At 33.2% G+C, this 21,495-nt stretch overlaps 1 protein-coding gene across 12 annotated transcripts in view; it reads right to left on the bottom strand.

Annotated features, from left to right (window-relative positions):
* CDC42BPA (CDC42 binding protein kinase alpha) overlaps positions 1 to 21,495 on the bottom strand; it is a 347,959-nt gene that overhangs the window by 129,300 nt on the left and 197,164 nt on the right. For all 12 annotated transcript variants that reach the window (XM_031967004.1, XM_031967009.1, XM_031967005.1 and 9 more), the window contains 4 exons: positions 20,073 to 20,321; positions 8,884 to 8,963; positions 3,814 to 3,980; positions 2,297 to 2,419 (listed from right to left, as the gene is read on the bottom strand). In XM_031967004.1, coding sequence (XP_031822864.1) covers positions 2,297 to 2,419; positions 3,814 to 3,980; positions 8,884 to 8,963; positions 20,073 to 20,321 — 619 coding nt within the window. The remainder of the gene's footprint in view (positions 1 to 2,296; positions 2,420 to 3,813; positions 3,981 to 8,883; positions 8,964 to 20,072; positions 20,322 to 21,495) is intronic.

Here is a 21,495-nt window from a genome sequence, read left to right as displayed (position 1 = left end):
CCCCACCAGTTAACATCCTTTATCTTTCTCCCTTTTGTGGAAAAACAACTTTAAAAGGCTGTCTATAATATGCTTTCATGTCCATTCCTTTCACTTTCTTCTTAAGCCTCTCAAGTCTGGCTTTTAATCTCATTATTCAACTGAAATTACTCTCTCCAAAGTTAAAAAAGTTCTGTTAAATAATAAATCTAATGCTTTTTCTCAGTCTTCATCTTAATAAATTTCTTTGCAGCTTTTGAACTACTATCGGCTACTATCTTCTGGATACTCTTCTCTTTCAAGTTTTTGTGACACTATACTACTGGTTCTCCTCCTCCCTATTTGCTTTACTCTTTCTCAGTCTCTTTTTGTTTCTCTTTATTCTCTTCATTGAGGGAGTACACCTACTAACTGCAGGTGTCCATCCCCCAAGGCTTTATCTTGAGCTCTCAGGCTTTTCCCTTTATATTATTTCACTTGGAAGATATCATCAATTACCCAGGATTCAATTATCAAAACTATGCCAGTGATTTTCAAATTTAGGTATCCAAGTCCTAATTTCTCTACTAACTTCCAGTCTTGAATATTCAACTTCCTTTTGAACATACCAAACTAGATGTCTTAATGCCAATCTTAAACTCAATCTATACAATATTAAACTTCTTTTCTTTTCCTCATCTCCTTTTCTCTCAGGTCTTCCCACTTTTCCTAATTTTCCTAATACCTTTAAGGATACCACCACCTTTTCAGTAAACTCAAACATGCAACTTAGGCATCATCTTCAAATCTTAACATTCATTCCCTTCCTCATATTAAATTGGTTGCCTAGCCCTATCAATTCTATCTTTACAATATATCTTACATATGCCCTTTTAAATTTTAGCATTAGTCCTACCTTCATAAGAAGTCTTTCTGCTAACTCCTCAATCATAGTGCCTTCTTTCTGAGAAAATACCCAAATTATCCTGATTATATCTTGTATGCATATAGTCATTGCATGTTTTCTCCCTATATTAGACTGAGTATGTAGGCAAAGTGCATTTCTTGCTTTTCTTTCTGTATCCAGTGCTTTTTTACAATCTCTGGCATGTAGCAAGCACTTAATGTTTACTGAATGAAAACTCAGAGTACCAGAAATAAATAATGTCAGCAGACTGACTGCATCTTTATTCCTCTGAGACAATTAGTCGTAAGGATGGTTTAAATGCCTCCTGAAGGAAAACTAGCCTAACCTACATGATGGTTAGGGGGAAGAAGGAACTTATATATTTCTCATCACACAATTTATTCTGTATATATGCAGAGAATATAAGGTTCTCTGCTCTGTAGAACATAAGTTCCTTGAGAAAATTATAAAAATGATTTTATTTCTTATCTTTTAATCTGTTTCTAATGTAATAATGAGTACATAGTAGGCGCTTGATAAATGCTTGCTAACCAACTGAAAAAACTAATTAGGGAAGAAGGGAAAGAAACATGATTGAGAGAGATGAAGAAATATGAGTGACATATCATTGTTGGGACATACTCCTTGAGGAAAAGCCAAGGTTATACCAGTAAGGGATAAAGTAAAGTACTGGGTGATTGAAAGTCAAATTTGCCCAAGGACCCTATTGATAGAATTCTGTCAATAATAATACCACACTAAAATTTTAAAGATACCATATGTGAAAGATGATAAGATATATATTTATTCCTTAGAAAGAAGACCATATAGGGAAAATCTGTAAGATAAAATTTAAATAGAAATAAATAATCTATAACTATAGATATCTTTTCTTCCCACAAATGCAACAAATGGCAATTTATTTTAATATCTAAAGCTATGTTAATGAAAAGGCAAATTATAATACAGTAAAAGGCAAACTCCAACAGTAATTAAGATATTTTAGTTCTAATTTATAATTTAACATAGACCAACTGTTAAATCTTGTTTAATCATTTCATTTGTTTGGGTCCTAGTTTCTATGAAAAAGCGGGACTAGATGATCAATAAATTACCATATGAAAATTTTAAAACATATGATAAAAATTAGTTAAAAAAAGACTACCCAAAAATATTTTAAAATGTACATGTATCTTAAATGAAAAAATTAATATTTCTTGAAAATATTAAAAGGATATAAGAGATTATTTTAAATTTTAAATGGCATACACAATTTCACTATACTACTACTACTACTACACTATACTATTAGGACAACACTGAAAGAAGGGCATCTGCAAACAGAGAAATATATTTTTCTTAACTTATAAACACTCTGAAGAACCAATTCTGTCCATAAAAGAGTATTAATATTAAACTATGGAAATTTACCTGTTATTTGTTTCCTCAACTTATCAATTTCTTCTTTTAAGTTTCTTATTTCTAAATCTTTATTGGCAGTCAATGGGCCATCTACAGTTGAATATTGCAGAGCCTGGACAGTCTGTGTTGATTCTTTAAAAACAGAAGGAAAAATAAGATAATAGTGACTCATGTGCATTTTATGAATGACACGAAGAGATATGTGGAAAAATACTTGGAGAATTAATGACAAAGTTGAGACATATGAATATTCTGACTACAGTACAATATTCTCACTTTTGTTTTCATTCTTGACATCTGAGGAACATATGCTGAATGAATTTGAATACTATCATGTCCATAACTTGAAACCAATTCCAAATTCAGAGGCCAGCTCTCTCCTCTGACTACAGTGGCCTCATACTGGTATCTTCCTCAAACCCTAAGATCTCCTTCTCAGGTCACTGAGTACCTCCTCAAACTCCAATTTGAGAAAGCACTCACACTAGCCATGCTCGCTTCAAAGAGGAACCAAAGCTTATCTCTCACTTAATCATTTCTTCACTTTTTCCCTGAGCTGTAAGGAAACGAGAACAACAGATAGATTTTATGCACTTCATAGAGCAGCCGTACTGGCTTTCATATTATTTCTCATGTTAGGGGTTCCATACCTACATGGTTATAGTGACTACATGCCTTTCCTGTTAAAATAGAGCTAGTTTCATTCAGAAATCAATTCCACTCTAACTCTTTCCAGATACCTCTGATAATATTTGCCCATATTTTTCCAATTTCTTTTTCTTTATTTTGAATCTGGTTTGTATATATTCCCATTTTCATCATCTTCAGAGTACAAGCTCCTTGAGAAAAGGAACCATTTCACTTTTATTGCTGAACAGCTAGGGCCTAGCATTGTCTACCAATCAAATATAATGTGCTTAATTTTTGCTTGCAGAATGACAAATATTTCTCAAACATTATTTTTATGATATTGGCTTGCATCTCTGCCTATAGCTATGCAGTGCAAAAATTAAGGTTTTAAAATTGAGAGTTCTCTTTCTCTCTTTAGGTATCAACAGGGTAACAATGGCTCAGCTCTGAACATTCAATTTCTGTTTAAAGTTTCATTATTTTTCAGTTAACAAAAATCTTGTACCAAATACAAATAATGGAACACCTGATAGAGTGCCAGCCCTAAAGTAATGAGCACCTGAATTCAAATCCTGCCTCCAGCACTTACCATTGACTAGCTGTGTGACTCTGAGCAAGTCACCTAACTCTAATTGCCTCACAAAAAAAACTACTCCAAAACCAAACAACAAATAAAACATACTCAATAACCAGGTGGGTATAAAAAATGTTAGGTATTAAAAACTAAAACATCATGTCAGCATAAACAGGGATAATTTCTTTGTAATAGGAAAAATTCATTTAAAATATTTTCTTATTAGGTATAAAAATACTATACAAAAATTCCAAATTAATACAGGCAATGTACACCAATTTAATTTCAAAGACTGGTATCACTACCTTAAAAAATTCTTTACCTTGAAGCTTTCTACTAAGTTCAAGTTTTTCCTGTTCAAGACGTCTTATTCTCCGTTCATAAGCTTCAGTGGCTAAGCTGTCCTCCAAAGTTCGCTGAATATTGACATCAACATCCATTGAGGGAGGGCCAGCTGTAACTCTTAAACAACTTCGATCTGAGAGAACACTGAAGAAAAGAGAAAATAACCTGACATCATTTTGAGAAGAAAAATTTGAAGATAAGGAAAAAAAAACAAAGTGGTTCATGATTTATAAAAGCAATTTCCTATTTAATAATATAGATTAATAAGGAAAATTTAAATTAAAAAATTGACTTCCTTTATTTAATAGAATTATTTTAATAAAAATATGTTAACGACATTTCCTTAAATAGGCTTTTAAAACGATATATAAAGTTATTTTTAAAAGACCAGCTATTTTGGGGCAGGTAGGTGGTCCAGTGGATAGAGCACCACCCATGAAGTCAGGAGGACCTGAGTTCAAATATAATCTCAGACACTTAACACTTCCTAGTTATGTGACCCTAGACAAGTCACTTAACTCCAATTGCTTCAGCAAAAAAAAAAAAAAAAAAAAAAAAAAAAAAGTCAGTTATTTCAAAAATAACAAGAATTTTAATCAACATAATTACCTAAAATCATTTCAGTTAACATCACTAGTGTTTGTTATATAATTCCATTGATTAGACTGATATTCAAATGCATAATGGCTCGTTAGCTACAAATGCACAAAGGGATTTATAATTCTATCTATCTGAAAAATCCTTAATAACTCATCCATGCTTAAGCATCCAATGTAACTTCTTTTCCCTGTGAAGATGCTTAAGTCAAACTCTGTTGAGTGATGATGGCTCTCTCAAAGAAGATTTAGTATTCTAGAGTTAAATGTTTCAAGGAATCTTGACTAGGGAAGATGGCAGACTAAGACAGGAAGTCTCGGATTAACTAAAACTCTCCCCAAAGGAGATAAAATATCACCTCAAAATCAACTGTTAGCAGCAGAAATTATCTAAGACAAGGGCAGAAGATGCCAGAAAAGTCTTGCCCTGCAGGGCCCTTGGTCTGGCCCCTTAAAGCACAAAACTCCTCCAGGCAAAATGACCTAAATTCACTTACAACAAGCCCTGGAGGCAGCTGGGATTCAGGAACTTGCAACTCATAGACAGTGTGGAGATAGGATAGCTGAGCTGGGAAAGACAGAAGGACCCTCCCCTACTGTGGGACACTAAGCCCAGTTGGGCCAACCAGACTCAATCACAGGCTGTAGCTGGGTGAGGATTAATTCATGAGTATAGGAGCAGAGTGCAGAGATCCTGCTGGCTGTGGGCATTAGCAGGGGAGTGGAGTCCTTGTTTGGGTTCCAGGATAGAGGAATGAGCTGAAGTCTGCAGCCAGGAAAGGGATTGCAGGGAGCAAGAAGATTTGCAGTGACAGGGTGATTGGGGGGCCCAGCCTTGGTTCAGGGGCAGAGAGGAATACCTGAAGTAGAAACCCCTAGACAGATCTCGGAAAACAGAATGTATCACCTGAAACCTGAGGCTTCACTCCCCCCACCCCCCCAGCCTTAGAACTAGAATTGATTAGAATATCAAGCCACCAAAATAAATAATAAAAGTAAACACAAGAAAAAGAACTCTACCAAAAATAGCTACTATAAGGGATAGAGGAGATGTAGGTTCATATTCAGAAAAAGATAATGAAATTAAAAAAAAAAAAAAGCCACCCCTACTTCAAAGAAAAATGTTAAACGGTCACAAGTCCAAAAAGAGTTCTTGGAAGAGCTCAAAAAGGACTTTAATTTTAAAAACCTATTAAGAAAGGTTGAGGAAAAATTAGGAAGAAAAAAAATTAAAACCAAGGCATGAAAACCAAGAAAGTTATGAAAAGAAAGCCAAGCAATTGGAAAAAAGAGATCTTAAAAGCTCAAGGAAGAAATAAATCCTTAAAAACTAGCACTTGGCAAGGGGAAACTAATGATGTCATAAGACACCAAGAAATAATAAAACTTAAAAGAATGAAAAAACAGAAGAGAATATGAAACATCTCATTAGAAAAAGAACTGCTCTGTAGACCAGATCAGGGAAAGGATAATATTAAGAATTGTTGGACTACCCGAAAGTTTTGGTTAAAATTAAGGCTACATTGGATGTCACAAGAAATCATTAAGGAAAATTGCCCTGGAATTCTACAATGAGAGGGTAAAATAGAAATGGGGAAAATGCATCTATCACCACAGGAAAGAGGTATCACAGGAACATCAAAGCCAAGTTTTGAAGCTCCCAGGTTAAGGAGGAAATGCTACAAGCAGTAAGAAAGCAAACAAACAATTTAAATACTGTTGAGCTATGGTCAAGATAACACAAGATCTAATAGGTTCTATGTTAAAAGACCAAAGGGCTTGGAATATTATATTTTGAAGAGCAAAGAAGCTGGGTTTTTGATCAAGAATAATTTACCCAGCAAAGCCTGAATGGAAAGAAAAAGGACATTTAATGAACTGAAAGACTTTCAGATATTTGTGATAAAAAGACCAGAACTCAGTGGAAAATCTGACTTATAAGATCCAGGAGAAATAGAAGGTAAACATTAAAGACAATTAGGAAAGATTCAATAAGGTCAAAATGTTTACTTCTTATATGGGGAAATGCTATCTTCACTCTTAAGAATGTTATTACTTGGGTAATTTGAAAGAGCATACATAGATAGAAAGCTTGAGCTGAATATGATGGACTGCTTCTAAAAAATAAAATTGGGTGTGTTGGGGGGGCGGCAAAATGAAACGGTTATCTCATACAAAAGAGGCATGAATGGAAGAACTGTTATAGTGAAAGCAGGTGGGAGTGGAGGGCTAGCAGCAGTGCTGGAACCTTATTTTCATTGGAACTGGGAAGAATAGCATACATCTAGAAGGGGACAAAAGTCTTTTAAATGTATAAAGAAATAGGAGAGGCAAGGGGATGGGATAAGGTAGGGATTCTTTAAAAAGGTGAGTATTAGGGAGATCTTGGTTAGAGGAAAAGTTAGAGGATGAGAAGGACAATAGGATGAGAGGGAAAATGAGATGAAGGGAGATATGACATGGTTGTCATAATTTTGAAGTGAATGGGAGAGACTCATCTATAAAATGGAAACTTAGGAATAGAATGGATTAAAGTTCCCAATCTGACACACGTTTAAAACTGAGAGATATCCCCACAGACTAAAATATGGGGCTGAAGTAGAATTTATTATGCTTCAATTGAGGTTAAAAAAAAAAAAAGGAGGGCTAGCAATCATTATCTCTTCAAAGCTAAAATGGATTAAGCTAAAAGAGAGAAACAGGGAAACCACATTATAATAAAAAGTGCCATAGAAAATGAACTAATACCAATATTAAATACATGCATCAAATGCTATTAATGCTTTATCAAATGCTTTAAGAATTTAGATCTTATGTTACTTTGTGCATATATGTTAAATATTGACATTAATTTATCTTCTATGATACATTTCAGCAAAATGTAGTTTTTCTAGTTATTCACAGTTATGATTGTCAATTATATATTTTGTTTCATTCTCTTATGCTTTTTTTTCCTTCTCTTTGTTTCTTGTCCCATATTTAAGAGATTCCTTTTCTTCTGACTAATCCCCCTCTTAATTCCTGTTGGCGAAATGTATTTACATATTCATACAAGGTCTTCAAGTATAGAAAGTACAAAGTTTTAAAAACGTAAAACTAGGGAACCCTATAAAGATGCTGATGTAATAGTTCCCTCTACAAAGCCCTACTCAAATGCATCATTGTGGCATGGATGTTACTTTGGGTTCTCAAAAGCTTTTCTACTGAGTGTAAGATGTGTAAGTCTCTACTACTGTTCTGGAAATGAGAAGGCTTAGAGTCTGGACCTGATAAAAGACAAAGTCTGTTTTCTGAGTTCCAGCCTAAGTATTTGATGATGAACTCTTTAGTCATAACAATACATGAAAGGAGGAAAAGTACATAATAGTCCCTAATCCTTTGCAGGACCTTTCTAATTAAACAGAAAGTGGCAGAAGGACAAAAAAGGCATCAGAAGATGACAAGAAACAGCTTTTAGAGCTTAAAAACATAAAACTGTCTGGTCAAATGCAAAGAATATGGGATGATGGCATATAGCTAGAGTCATATCTTAAGTATTGGTACTCTTCTAATGTAGGGGAAACTAAGTAGGGGTCCATTAAGCTTAGCAGACAACCTGGGATAGACTTCTGGAATAACATGGATAAAAATCCTATAGAATGGGTGGGTCACAGGGGGGGCTGTGACTTGCCTAGCAGAAGAGAGCTGATTCAATGAGATCACAGAATTCACTGTATTTCATATAAATACATATAATACATATACTCACATAAATACATAAAAAATTTAACAGAGATGTTGGTTCTCTAAAATGTGAAATCACATTGTTTAAAAGCCCAAGAATAAAACATACAGTTGGAGAAAGTGAATCATATTAATCAACATTCTCACAATAAGCAAAATGAAGGGGGGGGGGTGAAAACAGGCTATAGCTAAATGGAAGGAAGGTTTTCAGTTTCTCTTTGGAAAGGCAAAGAAGGGAATTGATAACCAGTTCTACTCTAACCAGAGTTAATAGGAACAACATATGATGGGATAAGAGCACAATGGAGATAACTCTAGATTATGCACTATATATCTGTTGTGAAGAATGAAGAGATAGAAATTTTATTCTGAAATAATGAAAAGTCTCCAAATTAAATCAATTTATACTTTCAACATTCAGTTAACAAAATGTAAATTTTCTTTATTGATTTTTAACATATTCACACATGAATTAGAAGTGTGTTCAAATGTATTTTCAGAAATTTAAAAATATCTAACCAAAATTTTCTATTGAGAAGTCTTGAGATAAATCCTGAAAAACTGGATTAATTATTCAATAATAATTTTTTACATATTGTTAATAGCACCAACATTTTTTAAATTAGAAGGATCTCTAGTAGAACATCTTAAATTTTTAAATTTTAAATATATCATTATTGCTTTTAACCTAGCAAAACTTTAAAAAAAAAAAAACATTTCAAACTTACCAACTACTAGTATATGTAAAACCAACAAATGGTAGATGGTGACCAGAGAATGCAGTATGGGTTGGAGGGGGCATTGTTTCCTGAGAAGGAAAGAACAGAGGATGAATGAGTAAGTGTTACTGGCAGAGTATGTCACAGAAATTCATTTGTATTAGTGTATGTTTTAATAAATTCAAGACTGCTTTGATATTGCTACTTTACCCAGTTAAAAGTAGACTGTAATGTTTCCATGCAGAATATTTTTCATTATTTGCTAAGGCAAAACAAATTTCATCACTTGATATTCAGCTTTTTGTTGGCAAGTCTACCTATACTTAAGTTGGTTCTAAAATGAGTCAGTATTTATTACTGGGGAAAAGTTATTCTAGACGCTAATGGGACTATAAACAAATTAACTGTGGCTTAGCTCTCTACAACCAGTAAGAATGTTATTCCCCTTGTCATCTGGTCAGCAGCTACCTACCTGTCCAGTCTAACTGGTAAAGGACAAGAGACTTAACACACTTCCCACCACTGAGTAATAATCAAATCAACATCACTATAGAGGATGGGGACAGTTACCTCTACTATAGAAGACAAGTAAATCAATTATGCCTAAGCTCTAGAAACAGAAGGGGAACAGATACTATGCACACTACCATGTGAACTCTATTTACCCCCAAACAATCTGGAAAATAAGTTCTTTCTGGAGCCTAAGATTCTCACTCTATTCTACCAAATAAATTAATATAATACTTGAGATGAGTGGACTAGTTACCTATAGAAGAGTGAGAAGTCTATAATTCAATAACTAAAAAATGTTCTTCCTCCCTCCTTTCTCACTATCTTGATTTATAAGTAAAAGCTACTCAGATTTCTGATGCTGCTACTGCTTTCTAAGTTAGACAATGAGCATCCTCCTCAGTGTTAGCCCTTCCCAAGTCCCTGTCTGAATGTGTCCTTCCCTATCATCAGGCTGTCTTGAATCCCTTTATACATATTTACTCTCATATACCATCATTTTTCTATACACAAAGAAACGTGGTTCCTCTGAGAGGTGCCTTTTACAAGTGAATTTAAGATTATTCAAAAGTTTGATGTTTTCATCAAAAAATATTTCCATTAGATTAGGAGCATTGCTTTTTCAAAGTAATTTTCTCATTTAGTTTAATTTGTTAATTGTCAAATACTGAAATTCAGTATTAAGAAATAAACACTATTATTTCATTCATCTTTAAACTTCTCATAAAAAATTTTACTTCTTCCTTTTTTTCAGTTTTCTTTCACTAGTCACCCTCCAGTACAAGATGTATATTCTCTTATGCAATGTGGAATCATATTGAGCACTTTCCCCCTTTGGGCTGCATATTATTTTTTCTTAAATTATAACATTACTTTATTCTAGAGTCCTTGGTCACACCTGGAAGAGAAATCCTCATCTGCTTTTAACTATTAATTCCAAACAAATGGTGGACACTAATTTTCTTTTCTCCCATATCACAAAGTTTTTAAATTTTCTTTTAAGAAACCAGTTAAGGGCAAAGGACCTTTATTGAAACAATCAAGAGCTTTCCATCAACACACTGGACCAGCAGAGTGGAGACTCCTATAAGTCTGCTCATACCAGAAAGGTTTCAGGCATTTGTCTACTCACAAATTGTGACTACTTTCTGAGGACAAGTCAGTCCAATTATATGAAGGGAGACTTGTCACCAAGAGGAAATGACTACTATGGTTATTAAAAATGATTTTTTAAAATATTGCACAATCCTAATGGATAAACTTTTACTCCTAAAATGGTGGTGGAAAAATAAAAGGGAAAGAGATTATAACGGCAAAGATGATAAAAGAAAAAAATAGCTAAGATTCAAAGGACTGTGAGAAGACACTAATAAATTGCAGATTCAATCTAACTCTTCTGATTAAAAAATTTTGGATTATATTTGAAAAGTCAAAAAATGTAAACACCCTTCAGTCCAGATATAGTACTACTGATCAAATACCACAAAGAAGCAAAAGACTGGAAGAAAAAATATCAACACTTCCAGACCTCATGCTATGTTGTAAAGCAGTAAGTAAAAGTAGTTAAGGCAGGCATTATATTAAGCATTGGCCACAGAAAAAGAAGCAATAAGAAGCATCTATATCCTTAAGGACCTCATACTGTAATTGTGGAAAGAAAAGGAAAACACTGTATATATAAAATACCTATATACAAAAAGACACAATTATAACATATAAAGTGTCTAATCATGATTACATGAAATGAAAAGGGTAAAAAATAAAATTAAAATAACTAGGAAAAGAACGGATGAAGTCAATTGTGAAAAATCTTTGCATAAATATCTTTAATAAGGGATTGCTATCCAAGATTTATAGATTTATAGAAAATTAACAAATATATAGATCAAAAATCATTAAATCAATGGGTTAAAGGTCAAAAAATATGAACAATGAATTACTTCTCAGAGAAATTGAAAATTGTTCACAATCATTTGAAAGAATACTCTGGGCATCATCAATTATAAATAATCAAGCTTGAAGCTTTATCTCACCTCCAAAAAAGTAATAAAGATGACAAAAGACTGACAAAAGTTAAGATTGAGAGATGTTGCGGAAAAACAAATGGACTACTAATGGAACTGTAAATTGGCACTGAAAAGTAATTAGGAATTAGGCAAAGAAAGTAACTGAAATGTCCACATCCTTTGACCCAGAAATTCCATTGCTGGGCATATATACTAAGGTTGATGACAAAAAGAAGAAAAAAAGGTGGGAAAGATCCCATGTATAACAAAAATATTTATGATCAGATTATTGGGGAGGATAAGGGAAGGGAAGGTGAGCATTGACTAAAAAGTGATTGAACAAATTGTGTTATATAAATGACATGGGGCACATACAAATAACAACATAAGGAATTTAGACATTAGAAGGCATTAACAAATTTATGTTAACAAAGTAAACAAAAGCAAGGTAACATAGAAGCAATGTCTAACATAATGCAAACAAAAAAAAGGTAGTAAATTCAGAAGAACTGCCCAGAGAATAAATTTTAAAATTTTGCTTTTACTATAGCAAATATTCTTTCAATTTGACTCTAAGCACCAAAACCATTGTCATAAACTGGTCTTAAAGATATAATATCTTTTAATAGCATATTGAGAGTATGACTGTATGATCCCATGGTAATATAGCTCCAAGAAGCTGTAGCATGTGTAGTGGCCACACCCCAGTAAAACCATCTCAGCAGATGGGTTAAACCAGATCAAGTGTAACCAACAGATTTCCAACCTATCAATGACTTAGGAGGATGTCTACCCCAACAATATGAAGACCCTCCCAAGCAGAATGGACAGATGAAAACAATTTATTTCAACGGTCATGAAGGCAGCAGAAAGAAGCAGGGTTTGTGGAGCAGTGAAAGCTTGGTCAGACAGACATTGAAGATGCCAAAGTTATCCAACTGTACCCCAGGCCAGCACCAAGCCAATCTTGACTTTTTTCTTGCTACTTGACTTCAATGCCTCTGAAAGTGAGAGTGAGGCTGATGACTACAGTTCTACCTCACTTAAAATCAAAACATCAGGCTATAATGTCACTGATCCTCTTTGGAAAGAAGGTTGAACAACAACAACTGTAAATAACTCTATAACTCATTCAATTAATTTATCTTCTTCCACTGGAAAAATATAAAGAATTTTTAGTAGTGTTATAAAATGGTTTCAAAAACTCATGTAATGGGGCAGCTAGGTGGAGCAGAGGATAGAGCCACCAAATCTGGCCTCCGACACTTAACACTTCCCAGCTGTGTGATCTTGGGCAAGTCTCTTAACCCCAATTGCCTCAGCAAAAAAACAAACAAACAAAAAATCCAACAACAACAAAAAACAACTCATGTGATGTCCTAAAACCAAACAAAACATTCCTAACGGCAGTATATACTCATTGCAGATTTTTCTTTCTCTCCACTAAACATTGGTTTATGATATAAATAAAAATCAATATCACTACTCTAATTCAGGTAGACTTTTTTGTGATATTCTATTGCTTCCCCGATTGAGTGAAATACTGGCTAAACACAAAATTTAAATTAAAAAAACAAACAAACAAAGAACAGAATAAAACAAGAAACTCTGTGAGAGAAAACAGGTTAAGAAAATAAGACACCCAATGAGTTTAGTATATTTCCCTTCCTGTCTTATAAGATGACAAATGTGGCTATTTACTGGTTGGTTCTACAAAACTCTTCTTGATATAAGGGAGAGCTAAATAAGAGAAGATATTAATATATGAAAATGACTTACAGACAAAAAAACTAACACCAATAAAACTTCTAGAAAGAAAAGCAAAAACAAAAACAAAAAAAACCAGAGGATGTTAATAAAATAATTTTTTAGTCTGTCTAGAATCATGAGAGTACTGTAAATATGAAATCCATATTCAATGACAAGTTTAAAGATTTCTGGAAAGCAAGTTAAATCAAACCTTTTTTAATTAAATGAAGCTAGGAAATAAAAAAAAAAATACAGCTAACAAGAAGGAAGGCTCACAGGTAGCCCATGGACAACAACAACAAAAGCTGATCAAATTAGCTGATTTCACCCTATATCCAAGGATAATAAGAAACATCATGGAAAGCTCAGTCATCTGACTTTACACTATAAAAACTACTGCAAATAAAGAAGGGAAGGGACCTCTATGTGCTAAAATGTTTATGGCAGCCCTGTTTGTAGTGGCCAGAAGCTGGAAAATGAATGGATCCCCATCAATTGGAGAATGAGTAAATTGTGGTATATGAATGTTATGGAATATTATTGTTCTGTAAGAAATGACCAGCAGGATGAATACAGAGAGGATTGGCGAGACTTACATGAACTGATGCTGAGCAAAATGAGCAGAACCAGGAGATCATTATATGCCTCAACAACGATACTGTATGAGGATGTATTCTGATGGAAGTGGATTTCTTTGACAAAGAGAAGATCTAGCTCAGTTTCAATTGATCAAGGATGGACAGAAGCAGCTACACCCAAAGAAAGAACACTAGGAAATGAATGTAAACTGCTTGCAGTTTTGTTCTTCTTCCCGGGTTATTTATACCTTCTAAATCTAATTCTCCCTGAGCAACAAGAGAACTGTTAGGTTCTGCACACATAATTGTATCCAAGATCTACTGTAACCTATTTAACATGTATAGGACTGCTTGTTATCTGGGGGAGAGAGGGAGGGAGGGAGTGAGGGAGGGAGGGGAAAAATCGGAACAGAAATGAGTGCAAGGGATAATGTACAAAATTACCTTGGCATGGGTTCTGTCAATAAAAAGTTATTTTTAAAAAATGACTGCAATAAAAATCTGATCAAAAGAGTGAAGAGATAAATAAACTTTAAAAGAATTCAAGAAGATACACTAAAATGAATTAATATATAACTTGAATTCTTTAGGCATAGATGGGAACTGAATAGGAGAGTGGAAAATATGGTTTAGGATTAGGAAACAAAAGAGTTCAAAATGTCATGAACCATATATAGGTCTTAAGCTATTTATTATTAATATTTTCTTCAAGAAAGCTGAAAGTGTTGAATATAGTAAACATTAGCTATAAAGTAAAATTAATTATATCTTAATAGACCTCCTCCCAATATATTTACCAACATGGAATTTTTCAAGGTATCCCAAATAAGCTCTTCAAGTTGCCTTAGGAATTTAAAATTGAACTAAGACATTTGGTTTTATCTATATTATAGGTCTATAAGAAAGTATTAAATTTGGCAGTGACATGCAGTCATAAAAGTGCTTCTCTAGACAATATTATTTCCTATACTCATGGCAAGATGATATAATACTCTCTGGAAGGAGCAACAAAAAATATAAACTTGATAAGCTACTAAATAATATTCAATGAGACATAAAACAGATTTATACTGGCAAAAAATGTTTACCATTGTTATGGAGGAAATACAAAGATGAGTATAAATAGAAGACTCATTTCCTAGAGATAACAGATTTCTGTTTCCAGGTCACATTCTATATTAATCATATTTCACATGGACTATTACAACCGCTTTATATGTGAACTTTAGGGAGAAGAGAAAAAATGGCAATATGTGAAGCATAATGGCAAATTAATGTCCTATAATAAATTATAAACAAGATTATTTCAGAAAATCTTCAAAAATACAAATTGATAAAGAGTGAAATGAGCAGAACCAGGGAAACATTATATAAAAGGCAAGAGAATTATAAAGATACTTTGAAAGACTAAGAATTCTGATCAAAGCATTGTAAAATGAGTGTAAAAGACAGATATGAGAAGAAGGAACACGATTAGGCAATTAATTGGATATGATAAAGGAGAAGGGAAATAGAGGAGTGAATGATGGCTTTAATGATGCCAACCTAAGCAAATGAAAGAGTAATGTTATCATAAAACAAAATAAGGAATAGGAGAAATGGGGAAGGAACAGATATGGACATGGAGAATGTATGATACTGATGGAACACTGAGCTGGTGGAGTTGATTAGGTAATTTTCCTGTTAGGTAATAAAGTTCAGGAAAAAGAGTAGAGCTGAATGTATAGATGATATATCTCTGTGTAGGAGACAACTAAGCTCATAAAAAAGAATGAGAGATAATATAATGGCATACTTTAAGAATCCTAGAATATCAGTTTAGCAAGATGGCAGGATATAAAATAAATTAATACATATCTACATATTACTAACAAAAAAAAAAAAAAAAACAAGAGACAGAAAGAAATTCCATGTAAAATAATTATAGACAATACAGTTGTTCAGTCTATCTGCCAAGACAAACTGAGGAACCATATAAATACAATAGGGGAAAAAAAAAACTACTTATTAGATACAGTTAGTTCTGAACTGGAGATATATAACTGCTCATAGTTAGGCTGAACTAATATAATAAGGACAATTCTACCTAAATTAATTTACCTATTCAGTGCCATTCCAATCAAACTATCCAAAATTATTTAATGGATCCAGAAAAAACACAAAAGTTCATCTGGAATAATGAAAAAAAAAAAGAAGAAAAATCCTTGAAGGAAGGTAGTGTAGCTGTACCAATTATCTCAAACTGTATTTCAAAACAGTAATTCATCAAAACAAAACAATCTGATACTGGCTAAGAGACAGATTGATGGATCAGGGGAATAGATTAAGTACACAGTAGTAAATAACCACAATAATCTAGTGTTTAGGTAAACATAAAGATCCAAGTTTTGAACACAAAAACTCACTATATAAAAAAACCACTGGGAAAACCAGAAAACGATTTGGCATAAACAAAGTATAGACCAACATCTCCTACCATCTACCAAGATAAGGTAAAAATGGATAAGAGGATGTAGAACTAAAGGATACTATAAGCAAATTAGGGGAGCATGGAATGGTTTACCTGTCAGATCTATGGATAAGAAGAGAATTTTATGACCAAATAAGATATAAAATGGATAATTTTGATTACATTAAATTAAAAGTTTTTTTTTTTTTTTAATAAACAAAACCAATGCAGCCAATAGTAGAAGAAAAGAAGAAAACAGGGAAAACATTTCTTCCACAGCAAATTTATCTGACAAGGACCTCATTTCTCAGATACTATAGAAAAGTGAGTCAAAATTATAAGAACATGAGTCATTTCCCAATTGATAAATGGTCAAAAGGATTTTTCAGGCAGTTTTAAGATGAAGAAATCAAAGCAAAATATAGCCACATAAAAATGCTCTAAAATACTACTGATTAGAGAAATATAAATTAAAACAACTCTACGTTACTATCTCAGGTTACACCTATCATGTCAGCTAAAATTAACAGAAAAGGAAAATGACAAATGCTAGAAAGGGATGTGGTTGGTGGAGTTGTGAACGGATCTAAATCTTCTAGAGAGTAATTTGGAACTATGCCCAAAAAGGCTATAAAAGTATACATACTTTCTAACCTATCAATACCACTACTATGTTTACATCTCAAAGAGAACCCCTCCCCTAACAAAAAAAGAAAGGGACAAGGCCTTACATTTACAAAAATATTTAGGGCAGCTCTTTTTGTAATGGCAAATAATTAGAAAATAAGGGGACATCCATCAATTGAAAAATGACTGAACAAATTGTGGTATAAGATTGTGAAGAAATAATATGTTAAAAGAAATGATGAGCAGGCTTATTTATGAAGAACCTGGGAAGATTTAGAATGAAGTAAAGAAAATCAAGAGAGAATAGCAGCACTAATGTAGGACAACAGATTGTCAATGATTTAGATATTCTCAACACAAAGATCCAAGATAATTACCAAAGGACCTATAATGAAAAATGCTAACCACTGGCTTCAGAGAAAAAAAAATGATGTAGTCTGAATATAAATCAAAGTATACTTTTTTAATTGTCTTTTTTTCATGTTTTCTTTCACAGTCAATATGACTCTTTTGGAAATACATTTTACATGACTGTACATGGATAATCTATATCACTTTGCTTGCCTTCTCAAGAAGGGAGGAGGAAGGGAAGGGAAAGAAGATTGAACACTGGAGAGATGGCAATCCAGTGGATTATCGATTTTTCTATGTCAACCTGATAGCTTTTATTTTCAAACTCTGATTCAATGTACTTCAACAAAGATTTATTAAGAGCCTACTATGTATGGCAGATAGCACTGTGCTAGATGTTAAAGATATCATTTAGGTGGATTTGGATATTTGAACTATGTCATGAGCCATTAATTAATGTCATTTCATTCTGTGTTATTGTAGACAAGAGGTCTACCCAACACCTTGAAGGTCATTCAACTATTCCCTTGATTTCATAAGGTTGTCAGTAGAATATCTCGACTGTTATACTATCTTCTCTTATTCTCATCTGGTTATAATATGACAATCTTCTTTTTCTATCATACAATTCTCTCTTGATATCTTTTACTATTTTCTCCAAAATTAATCAAAAGTTACATATTTGAACCTGCTCATGTTGACCATGGTTATGCTTGATGTTTTACTGCCCTATAATACTGGTAGAATACAGATGTTAAAAAGATGGTCTTGTTTCTGGGAGAAGTTTGGGTTCATTAAAGAAGTTCTGTAATCTATCCAAAACAACCCCAGTTCATTTTCATGCTCTTATTCATTTCTGGACCCAGAATATTGTCCTTTTTTTATTAAAGCTTTTTATTTACAAAACAAATGCATGGGTAATTTTTCAACACTGACCCTTGCAAAACCTTGTGCTCCAAGGTTTTCTTCTTCCCCCCCACCGCCTCCTCTAGATGGCACATAATCCATAATGTCCATTTAAATTGATGGGCAAAGTCTATAGGCTGTTATATGAAATAATTTGTGAAATAGAAATTCTTATTTCATTTGTTTTTTTTTCTGTATAGATGACGAGGCCAAAATGTGTCTGATTTCATACAAAGATGAATTAAGATATTACTCTTAAATATAATGAACTTATTATGTAATGGCAAATGTAGAAGAGATATGCTACTTCTACAAATAATTATAATGCAAAACATAATGTGATAAATGAAAAAGAGAAGACCAAAATGCTAATTGGAAATCTGAGAATAAAGAGATCACTTTTAGCAAGGGGTGAATCTGTAGATTTTCATGACACTGACCTCTTCTGGTTCTCCTCCTATTTCACCACTCCTCAATCTCTTGCTGCATCTTAGTCCAAATCTGGCCTGTTAAGCATGGGTGTCCCACAGGGCTTGTCCTGGACTCTCTCTTCTTTTTCCCTTTATATATATTTCACTGGCAATCTCATCAGCTCCCATGGATTCAGTTATCATTTCTGTGCTGATAATTATCATTATCATTTACTAAGCTGCCCAACCCTAACTCTCCCAACAGATGACTCTCAAAATAACATATCCAACTCATTTTTTTTTTCTGAAATTCAGTTCAAAATCATGAATTGTCTGCTGCCGCTCTTCATGTGGATATCCCATAAAGTATCACAATCTCAATACCATTACTCTGTTCAAAACAAAACTCATTCTCTTTTCCCCAAAACACGATCTATGATTATATTACTTATTTCCATTGAGTATTCTACCATCCTCTCTCATTCACAGAGTTTTACAACTTCAGAATCATCACTGATTTTTCCTCCATCATATCAGTCACCAAAATTTATCTACTTTTATTTTCATAACATCTTTCATTTTTCTCCCTTTTCACATAAATGACCACAGCCCTGGTTAAAGTTACATACCATATCTTACCTGGACTAATTTAATAGCCTCTAAATAAGCTTTCCTGTTTTTAGCCTCCCCCTTCTTAAAACTAGCAAAAGTTAACTACAGGTCTGACCTTGTCACTAGGATTAAATAACAAAAACCCCACCATCCTTTAAAATAACAATAACAAAACCTCTTTTTGGTTGCCATTTTAAATTCTTCAAAATTTGGTTCCAGCCTGTATCCAGACTTTTTCACATTATTCTTTCTCATTTCAGTATAATCCAGTCAAACTGGCCTATTTTCTAGTATTTGAATTAGGTTCTCTACCTCTCATCTCCCGTGCCTGGAATGTTTTCTCTCTTTATCCTCCCATATTAGTACTCTAATTCCTTGTAAGATTCAAGTACCACCTTTTATACAAGGCCTTTCTTGAGCCTCCCAGTTATTCAGTGATACTCTACATACCTTAATTCACTTTCTATATGTTTTTTTGTTTAGTTATATGTGTCCATGCTGTGTTTATTAGAATTTAAGTTCCTTAAATTTGAAATGTTTCATTTTTATCTTTGAATCATGAAGGCTTAGTACAAGAGTAAATAACAAAACTGTATTCAATAAATGTGTGTTAAACAATTGAACTCAACTAAATTCTAGATATAGGAACTGACAGGATTTATCCAGCCACTTATCCACTCCACTAGAGGAGGAGTCAAAGGTAACACTTGAGGTTATGAGCCTCAGGGACATTGAGAATGATGGTGACAAGATAAATATAAGTTAGAGGAAATGAGAATAGAATATCATTGAATTTTTATAAATGGGAATATTTAAGCAAATCATTTCCCCCAATGATAACCAAAGGTATATATAAAAATGAATGCAACAAATGTCTTTTGATAACAAATAAAAAGCCAGTACAAATGAAACTCCTATAAACTTTCAAATTCTTTAAAATATTCAACCATAAGGTAGATTTAATTATAAAGATAAAAAGTTTTCTTAATGTTACACTTACAGAATTCTTTAAACAATCATCATCCACATCAAAGTTTGAAGTATCCGTAGGACTGCTAACTTCTGGGATATAAGGTGCTTCACAGTTCCGAATATTATCCCAGTCAATGCCAGCAAAAAAGGGATGATTTTTAAAATCTTCTATGCCATTTTGTCCAAGTCGATGTTCTCTGCTACAAATAAGCCTTCGAATAAGATCTTTAGCACTTTCAGACACATCTGTCACTTGAACTGGAAACTGAAATCTTTCCTAAAGTTTGGAAAACATAAGTAAACCAAAAATAAATATTAGATTAAGAATACAACATACATTCAATCATCATAATCAATAATGATAGTGTATGTCAATTAAGAAGTTGAAAATATTTATATTAGCAATAAATCAACAGTGCTGAACTTGTAGTCAGGAAAATACAGACTCTAACCCTAAATCCTACTTTTTAAGTAATTCCATGACCATGTTAACTAAGTAACTTTTCTGAGTCTTGTTTGTTCAAGGGGTAGTCCTTTCCTCCCTTCCTCAGAGTCTATGAAAGCATTATGGAAACTTTAAAGTACTACATGTTAGATACTACTATTGTTATTGTGTATCTAGTACAAATAGAAAACTGTGCAAGATACTTGGGTTGATACAAAATTGAAAGAAGACTTAGTATTTGATCCTCAAGGAGTTTATAATCATTAAAGGAAGACTTCTATAATACAAAATAACAGAAGATAAATATATAAAAGAAATTCTCTCCTAACCCCACCTTCCAAACTTCCCTATTTCTTGATCATGCTTCTAATTATCAGGTTTGAAACCTGGAAGACAACAATGATTCTTCCCTCTTCCTCTCCTCATTCTAACTAAACAGTGGTTAAGTCTTATAGATTTAACTTCAGTTATATCTCACATGTACCCCTATTTCCCCATTCATAAGGTTTTTCCAAGGGGAATAGTTATGTCAGACTCTTTTGAGCTATTATCAAATAAATATTAATAGATAAGTCAGACCATGTCATCCTTTAAATTTTGGACAATTCTCATATGTTTCCAGGAAAAAATAAAAAATACTCTAGCATTTAAATCTCTTTATAATATGGCCCTCTCCCATCTTTTCAAACTCAATTCATTATTCTTTTTCATGCAGACTATGTTCTAGCTAAACTTGATGAACTTGACAATTTATCATCTATTTCTATGCCTGGAACTCAGGGCTTACTCACATCTATGAATCCTTTATTTGCTACAAAACTCCATTTAGGTGCCATCTCCTATATCAAAGCTTCTTAAACTGTGGGTTAAGACCTAATAGAGTTATGTAACTGAACGTGGGGGAGGAGTTTTTGCAAAATTATGATTTATCTTCAGTAAATGTTTTATATGTATACTTATTTTATATACCTGTATATCTCTCAGGTGAAAAGGGTTCCCAAGTGGC

The sequence above is a fragment of the Sarcophilus harrisii genome, chromosome 4 (assembly GCF_902635505.1).
Source record: "Sarcophilus harrisii chromosome 4, mSarHar1.11, whole genome shotgun sequence".
In the NCBI taxonomy this organism is placed as follows: Eukaryota; Metazoa; Chordata; class Mammalia; order Dasyuromorphia; family Dasyuridae; genus Sarcophilus; species Sarcophilus harrisii.
This window is presented reverse-complemented; position numbering and strand designations above follow the sequence as displayed.